This window comes from Eurytemora carolleeae, unplaced genomic scaffold, assembly GCF_000591075.1.
Source record: "Eurytemora carolleeae unplaced genomic scaffold, Eaff_2.0 scaffold66, whole genome shotgun sequence".
Lineage (NCBI taxonomy): Eukaryota > Metazoa > Arthropoda > Copepoda > Calanoida > Temoridae > Eurytemora > Eurytemora carolleeae.
Genome location: NW_019396101.1, coordinates 511,195 through 519,956, shown reverse-complemented (window position 1 = coordinate 519,956; position 8,762 = coordinate 511,195). Strand labels below are relative to the sequence as shown.

General features: G+C 33.9%; 1 protein-coding gene across 1 annotated transcript; it reads left to right on the top strand.

Moving 5' to 3' along the window:
* The first annotated feature begins 878 nt into the window (after window positions 1–878).
* Window positions 879–4,509, top strand: LOC111694967 (myomodulin neuropeptides). Its single transcript, XM_023464066.1, has 5 exons — window positions 879–985; window positions 2,737–2,846; window positions 3,499–3,626; window positions 3,887–3,941; window positions 4,145–4,509. The coding sequence occupies exons 1-5, from the start codon at window positions 881–883 to the stop codon at window positions 4,275–4,277; spliced, it is 531 nt and encodes a 176-aa protein (XP_023319834.1). The 5' UTR covers window positions 879–880; the 3' UTR covers window positions 4,278–4,509.
* The last annotated feature ends 4,253 nt before the right edge of the window (window positions 4,510–8,762 follow it).

The window sequence follows — 8,762 nt, the reverse complement described above, 5'->3', positions numbered from 1 at the left end:
GATAAAGGGGAGATGGGGGGGTAAGATAAAAGGGAGTGGTTCAAGGTGGAGTAGTAAAAAGGGAAGGGGTAGGGGTAGGATAAAGGGGAGTGGTTCAAGGAGGGGAAGTATTAGTATAAAGGGGAGAGGGAGGGGTAGGATAAAGGGGAGTGGTTCAAGGAGGGGTAGGATAAAGGGGAGTGGTTCAAGGAGGGTAGTATAAAAGGGAGGGGTAGGATAAAGGGGAGTGGTTCAAGGAGGGGTTGTATAAAGGGGAAGGATAGGGGAAGGATAAAGTGGAGTGGTTCAAGGAGGGGTAGTATAAAGGGGAGAAGGAGGGGTAGGATAAAGGGTGGAGGTTTGAGGGAGGGGTAGGATAAAGAGGAGAGGTTTAAAGAGGGATAGGATAAAGGGGAGAGGGCTAAGGGGAGGGTAGGATAAAATGAAAATGGTTGAGGGAGCAGGGTCAAGGAGAGTTTAGGAAAGTACGGGGAGTACAAACTTAGGGACACAAATGAGAATGGAAGTTATGGGAAGAAAATTTTTAACTCACTGGGATTCAATGGGTAGGATATCGTTGCTCTATTTAACTCCCTTGAAGTGTTGTGAAAGGATGAGAAATTTAAAAAGTTTCCCGTTAAATGGCAATGGTAGGGTTGAAGTGAAAGGAGGGATGCAATGGGGAGAAGTGGTATTCAAGGCCATAAAAAGGGGGGAGGGGGAGAAGCTAGAAAGGTGGTGTGGAGCATTTACGTGTTAGGTTTAATTATAGATATGGTTTCCAACTAAAACAATTATGGAAAAGAAAGAGCATGATAATCTACTTAATCTTGGTCCGAAGGGACCTTCTCTCCGAATATATAAGAAACCTGGCGGCTCACAAGGGCTCATTCCGAATTCAATGCATCTTGTAGTCTCTACTCTGTTGACCCTAGCATGCAGCCGGCTGGTTAACTCATTCTTCCTTCCAGCTCCTCTCCTCAACCACTTCTATATGATGAAAAATGTAAGTGCCTAAAATAGATTTTTAACAAAACTTTAAATGACATTTCGTTTAAGCATTGCCATAAACAAATCACAAAAGTGTCATGAAAAAAACTCCTGAAATTAGAATAATGTCGGCCACGGCTTTTAACGCAAATGTTTTTTTTTATAAAAACATTATTTCCTTTTGAATTGTAAACCACCCACAAATCTTTTATTTAAAAAAAGAGATGTTTGTAAAAAATGAGATCCGGTTATAATGTTATTATAAAATGTTTCAACCAAAATCTCTTTACAGAAAAATCGGAAAGAAAAAATATTATAATTTACAATTTTCATTTTTTGCACACTCTCCATTTAATGTAAAATTAAGTTCCAGATGAGACGGAGAAGGGATTAGAAGGAATCCTCATCCGTATATTTTGTGCAAAGTGCACTAGTGCATTATACAGTCCAATACGTTTCTACCCAGTTTTCTTCCATTTATTTATTTTATCAAAAAGAAAATCTCAGACTTGTGACTTTATTATAATCAACTAACAAAAGATATCAGCAATAAAAACGTGCTGGTAAGTCACAAGTGGCAACCATAAAAATGTGGGAACGGAAGACGACATTTAGGAATCTTAGTCTCACGTAAAACATCTGCAGACATCTCACGTAAAACATCTGCAGTCGTCTCACGTAAACATCTGCAGTCGTCTCACGTAAAACATCTGCAGACATCTCACGTAAAACATCTGTAGACATCTCACGTAAAACATCTACAGTGGTCTCACGTAAACATCTGCAGACGCATCACGTAAAACATCTGCAGACATCTCACGTAAAACATCTGCAGACATCTCACGTAAAACATCTACAGTGGTCTCACGTAAAACATCTGCAGACACATCACGTAAAACATCTGTAGTCGTCTCACGTAAAACATCTACAGTGGTCTCATGTAAAACATCTGCAGACATCTCACGTAAAACATCTGCAGACATCTCACGTAAAACATCTACAGTGGTCTCATGTAAAACATCTGCAGACGCATCACGTAAAACATCTACAGTGGTCTCACGTAAAACATCTGCAGACGCATCACGTAAAACATCTGCAGTGGTCTCACGTAAAACATCTGCAGACGCATCACGTAAAACATCTGCAGTCGTCTAACGTAAAACATCTGCAGACGCATCACGTAAAACATCTGCAGTCGTCTCACGTAAAACATCTGCAGACGTCTCACGTAAAACATCTGCAGTCATCTCACGTAAAACATCTGCAGTCGTCTCACATAAAAAGGACCACAACGAAGTATTTCCTGTCAATGTCTGAATATTTTCCTTTAAAAATAGCGTAAGAGACCATATATAAATATATATTCAAAAAAATTTTCATTTAATTGGTAAAAATGGGTTTTAAAGTTCATATTCACTAAACTTTTAACCAGGACTTTTTAAACTTGTTTTATCCACGGACCATAAAGGGACTGTAAGCATAATTTTAAGTGACCCCTCATGTAATGATAGCAATGCTCGATTTACAAAGGTACCCTTAAAACTTTAATTTGATAAAAATGAGGAAGATGACCTCGTTTTTCTTGTTCGAAAATTTTTTATTTCTCCATTGTTTTTGTATGAACAAAAAATGGGCAAGTTACTTTTGCAGAGAAACCACAAATGAAAAAAACAACCAATTTAAATAAAGAGAAACGCATACAGTCCCTTTAACTCTATAGTATTTAACAAATTTTCTTCTCCATGAACTATAATATGACTTGTATAGAGAGGATATGATCCTGTGGTTGGACAGGACGGATCTGGAGTTCTCAAGGTGGATGGACGTCCTTATCTGCAACCTAATTTAAACTGTGACAACTGCTTCACTCAAGCCAGGTTCTCTTGGAATAAAATAAAAAAAGCTAAATTAGAATTTGTTTTAGATTTGAATCAAACTAACATATTACCGCAAAGTATTATGTGTTATAAAATGGGATGGGCTAGATTATATTCGGACAAGTTAAACAATTTCTATGAAGATGAATTCGGCTTTTTCAATTTAAATTCCTTCGCGTTTTGGTTTAGAATTCAACCAACTTTCAACTTACAGAGTTGTCTTCTCTACTTACAGAGTTGTCTTCTCTACTTACAGAGTTGCCTTCTCTACTTACAGAGTTGTCTTCTCTACTTACAGAGTTGTCTTCTCTACTTACAGAGTTGTCTTCTCTACTTACAGAGTTGTCTTCTTACAGAGTTGCCTTCTCTACTTACAGAGTTGTCTTCTCTACTTACAGAGTTGTCTTCTCTACTTACAGAGTTGTCTTCTCTACTTACAGAGTTGTCTTCTCTACTTACAGAGTTGTCTTCTCTACTTACAGAGTTGTCTTCTCTACTTTTCCATTTAAATCGTATCCTGTGAAAAGAAAGAATTTAGAAGAAGAAGAAATGATGTTTTAACTGGTCAAATTGGGATCGAAAGTGACAGGTTTCTGGGACAAGGACCGATCAGTTTGCCCTAAATAAACCGTATGGAGTAAACTTTTTTAAGGGAAGACACTGGTGAGGAAGATGATTATGAACTAGACAGTCTGCCAACTATAAAGCAGAAAAGAGATCTGAAGCAGGATGAAGAAATGATGCTGAAAAGATTCTATGAAGATTACCATGGAATGAATGGTATGAAGAGAAAACATTTTGTAACTCAAGTAACAACAAACCAAAGAACGAACGGAACAATCGCCGCAAACAATGATTTTCTGTTCCCTATATCTTAACAACCAAATAGTGTAAACCTTTGTTATTTCAAACTTTGACTTTTTGAGGAAACAAATTCACGGGTCGAAATATGAAAGACCGACAACAAAGGTCTACGTATAAACGCTTTTCAGTAATAATTTGCTTTCTCAGAATAATTGATTATAAATCTTTAAAATTAGGATATATCAGAGCAACAAGATCTAGCCGACCAACACGTGCTCTTAATCAACTCAGGTTACAAATCTTTCTAATAAAGGTCTTCGCTCATATAAATGTTGGTCCTGGCCAAACAGTTGGATAAAATTAGCTAAAATAGTTTTGAAGAACCCCATTGAAACTTTTGGGATAACATTGGCTAAAAAAATTTTTTTTTAAATTTCAACGTCGGGTACTTGAGTATTTAAAAAAGAATTTATACACACAAAACGTTTTTTTAGGCTTGGAAAACGTACCTTGAGCCAGCTTAGGATTGGGAAACGAAACTTGAAGAAACTGAGACTAGGAAAAAGATCCCTCAGTCAGCTGAGAATTGGAAAACGCAGCATGGACACTACCGAAGACGACATGTAAATTTCCAACGCCATTTTGTAGGACGTAAAACACATTACATCCGCTTAAAGTTGAACAGACCACATTTACTGAGAATAGAATAGAAATAAAACAGCTTTAGAGATTATTTTTTTAAAGAATGAAACCTTTACTTCTAAGATGATGTTTTTGATCTGTTATTATTAATAAATGTTGTATTTGAAGAGGCAAGTAAAAGAGGAGGACTTGCAGGCCTCTTCAATGTACGTATTAACATTTTTTATTTTAGAGAAGGAGAAAAAGTGTAAAACTAGTTTACACTAGTTTAGTTTTACAGAAAATAACATTAAATTAGGTCGAAAAAGAAAAGTATAATACATTTTTGTCAGAACATGGCACAAAGAGAAGCCCCTAAACTATTAAATCATTAGTTATAAAAATAATATAATTTCGAAAAATAAAATCATTTCGAAAAACAAACAAGTTGAAATGTATGAAAGAATTATAAAAAGAGTAGAGAAAAGTATAATATGCATATTAAGAGAATATAGAAAACAAAAGAGCACAAAAAAGTATTTTACGAAAAGAAATTTAATGAGAGAAAATTGAAGAGTGAAGAAAAAGAGCTTGGGGCAACTAAACTTGTAACAGACGATTGTTCATAAACATTTTTCGGGGCGGTTTTTTTAGTTTAAACAAAATGATATATTGACAGCATGCCCCCCCTTTCCCTCCATCCCGTCTCAGATGTGTATTTCTCATGAAACCCCTGCTTTCATCCTATCACCCCCCCCCCATATTATTAAAGGATGATATGAAAAAATGTATGGTTCACACTACAGGTATACGAGGTATACGGTTCATCTACCTGTTTTTCTCCGGGTTTCAAACTAAACACTTATTTCAGTTAGTTCGCACCATCACCTATTCATATTGTACTTCTTGCTGTGAAAATATTTTATTAGATACAAAGTTTAAATAATCTAATAGATATTTTAACAATATTGATATGAACTCGCGCGCCTCTATTTCGAAATTGTTTATTGGTTTTTAATATATGGTTCTTAATTATTTAAATAAACAAGTTCTATACAAAGTCAGAGAATCCCATATCATATTGAATTATCTCCAAGCGTTTATGCTAAAATACGCACAAAATTCTTCCTATCTTCGACGCCCAAAGCTTTGAAATTAGTTTCGTAAAATCTTTTTTAATGATTCAATCTTTTGAATTTTTTCTGTTTTGTCGCATATATCCAAATTGTTAGTTGATACTATTCTAGAAACCTAGAAATCAGGATATATAATAATCTAGAAACATAGAAGTAAGGATATTTACTAATCTAGAAACCTAAAAAAACAGAATATTTACTAATCTAGAAACCTAGAAGTTAGAATATTTACTAATCTAGAAACCTATAACTCAGGAAATCTACTAATCTAGAAACCTAGAAGTCTGGATATTTACTATTCTAGGAACCTAGAAGTGTGGATATTTACTAATCTAGAAACCTAGAAGTCAGGAAATCTACTAATCTAGAAACCTTAAAGTTAGGAAACCTTACCAATCTAGAAACCTAGAAATCGGATAATCTACTAATTTAGAACCTAGAAATCAGACAATTTACTAATCTAGAAACCTAGAAGTAAAGATAATCTACTTATTTAAAAAATCTGTATTTAAAGGGACTGTAAAGGAAAAATGAAAGGGGGTATAGGCTGAAAGCTAATCACTTTAGCTCTAGATCGTGACCCATGAAAGTTATATCTAATGTTTCTATCTCGAGAAATTGATTTACAACTTTGTCAAATTTATACGAAAATTAATATAATTACAATTGTGTATAAAAGTAGTGGGTTTAAAAAGATCAAATTCAGCAAATATGCAACCAATCTGAAAACGATGATATCCCAGAGAAAGCTAATTGTAACTTAGGTTTACTCCAATTCTAATTTTATATTTGTTATTTCTATTTTTTATAGATTTAATTCATGATATTATTTATATGTCCGTATTGCTTGACCAAAAATTCCACCAATGGCAGTGCAGTAAAGTGGTCACGTGATATAGGCGGAGACACGTGACCAGTATACTGCTCTGCCATTGGTGATAGTTCTGGTCACGTGATTTAAGTTTTATATCAACTTCTCGAGACAGGAACATCAGATAAAACTTTCATGGGTCACGATCAAGAGCTAAAGTGATTAACTTTCAGCCTATACCCCCTTTCATTTTCCTTTACAGTCCCTTTAATCTACTTAATAAAAAATGCTTTAATTTAGAAAATCAGTGTAAAAAATGAGTTTTTTGCCACATACTAAAATTTTCTTTGCAACCTGATAGTGTAAACCTTTGATAAAATAGAATTCATAATCAAAAAATATCTAAGGTCTACAAACTCTGATTTTTTAATCCCTAAATCTTTGCAACCCAATGTTGTAAACCTTCAAATTATTCTGATAGATGATTTATGTTAATTTATTTGTCATTTTCCCTTTTAAATAGGATAAATAGGATAAATAGGATAAATAGGATAAATAGGATAAATAGGATAAATAGGATAAATAGGATAAATAGGATAAATTAAAACATCCATGTTGGATACAAGTATTATACTTCACACTGAATGTTTACGTTTTATAAAACATCCATGGTTGGATACAAGTAATATACTTCACACTGAATGTTTATGTTTTATAAAACATTAATGTTGGATACAAGTATTATACTTCACACTGAATGTTTATGTTTTATAAAACATCCATGTTGGATACAAATATTATACTTCACACTGAATGTTTACGTTTGATAAAACATCCATGTTGGATGCAAGTATTATACTTCACACTGCATGTTTACGTTTTATAAAACATCCATGTTGGATACAAATATTATACTTTACAGGGAATATTTATGTTTAGGAATCGTAAAATCTAGTTAAAATAGATCAGATGGGAAAAGAACGCCATACATTATACAACTAGGGGTGGTCATAGTTTTGTTGTTAGTGTTTTTTAACCTTCATTGTTTTGTTTTTTTAATAAATTGCGTTTTTGCCATCACACTCTTATTTTTTTATCCCTATATCTTTTTAACCCAATGGGGTAGACCTTAGATATTTCAAACTATATATCTGTTATAAAGTATATATCTGTTATAAACTATATATCTGTTATAAACTATATATCTGTTATAAACTATATATCTGTTATAAAGTATATATCTGTTATAAACTATATATCTGTTAGATCAAGAAAATATTTATTCCTTAAAATGTGCTCCAAAAGTGCCCCAAGAATATGACAAACTAGCTGAAATGCCCGGCGTTGCCCGGGAATTTTTAAAAAATTAGATTTTTGAAGTAAATAAATTTCATTTTTTTAGCCTATATTACCCCCTGGTTTCCCTAAAAAAGTTCTGACAATTCAGTCCAGCCGTTTGGCCGGCTAAATATTATTATATGAGCAAAGAGCTTTATTGTATGAATTTCACACAGAACAAAATAGTTCTATTACAGTTTGCCAAGATTTACGTTAACCGAAGATATTGACCAAAACGAGCTTCTCAAATTCTTGCGGAGTCTCTTTAAAGTAAAAAGCTATGAATTTATCAAACAAAGAACGTTTCCCATCGACTCATGATCTCATAAAACTGAAAAGTAAAGCATAAACCAATGAAATAAAACATTGTAACAACATGATAGAAAATGCATCTATCGTTTCTTCTCGATATCATAAAAATTGAAGACTAGGTTTAGAAAGTTTCAGAAAGAAAAGGAACTGATTTCTAGCCTCGAACGCTAATTTTCTAATCCCTATATTTTTGTAACCGGATTGTGTAAATCAATGATATTTCAAACTTTGACTTTATTTTATCAATCAGAATTTATAGGATTATAAAATTAAAGTTTGAGGCGAGTAACTCCGGTTCAAATCAAGTAAAGCTGTACAGTACTGCAATTACGGACTATGTAGTGCAAACCGGGACTGTACGCCAAATGAAAGATCCCCAATTCCAGTGAAATTTATGTGAATGTTTCAAAAGTTGTAACAGTTATTTCGTATAAAGAAACTGAACATTCGCCACAAAACCTAATTTGCTTAAATCCATATCTTTGCAACCTGATGGTGTAAACTGAGACTGCAAGAAATCATAGTTTGAAATATTAAAGGTCTTCTACATCATGTGACAAAGATATAAGGATAAAAAATTTCGAACAATTGGCGAGTATCCAGTTTCTTTGGACTTTGTTCCTTATATCCAGATGTATGGGAAGTCAGGCGGATTATCCCGGCAAGCTATGACTTTCGATCACAATTTGACAAAATAAACTTTAATTTTTCGTCTTTACTCTTTTAAACATTTTTATATTGTATATGAGTTTTTGTTACGCGAGCCATGCTGCGTGTAGAAAGTCTGCTTGTCACCCCTGGGTATTTCTGAGTTCTCCCTGAAGATCTGTACGGAATGTATTGTGAAAGAACTAGTTTAGGAACTGTTTACAGTCCGACTCTAGACCGGTTTCA

Bases quoted from the DNA above. Each gene is read 5' to 3' on its own strand.
- LOC111694967 (XM_023464066.1), top strand. From the start codon at position 881: ATGCATCTTGTAGTCTCTACTCTGTTGACCCTAGCATGCAGCCGGCTG. The intron at 986-2,736 runs GTAAGTGCCTAA...TGACTTGTATAG, and splicing joins ACTTCTATATGATGAAAAAT to AGAGGATATGATCCTGTGGT. The intron at 2,847-3,498 runs GTTCTCTTGGAA...AACTTTTTTAAG, and splicing joins AACTGCTTCACTCAAGCCAG to GGAAGACACTGGTGAGGAAG.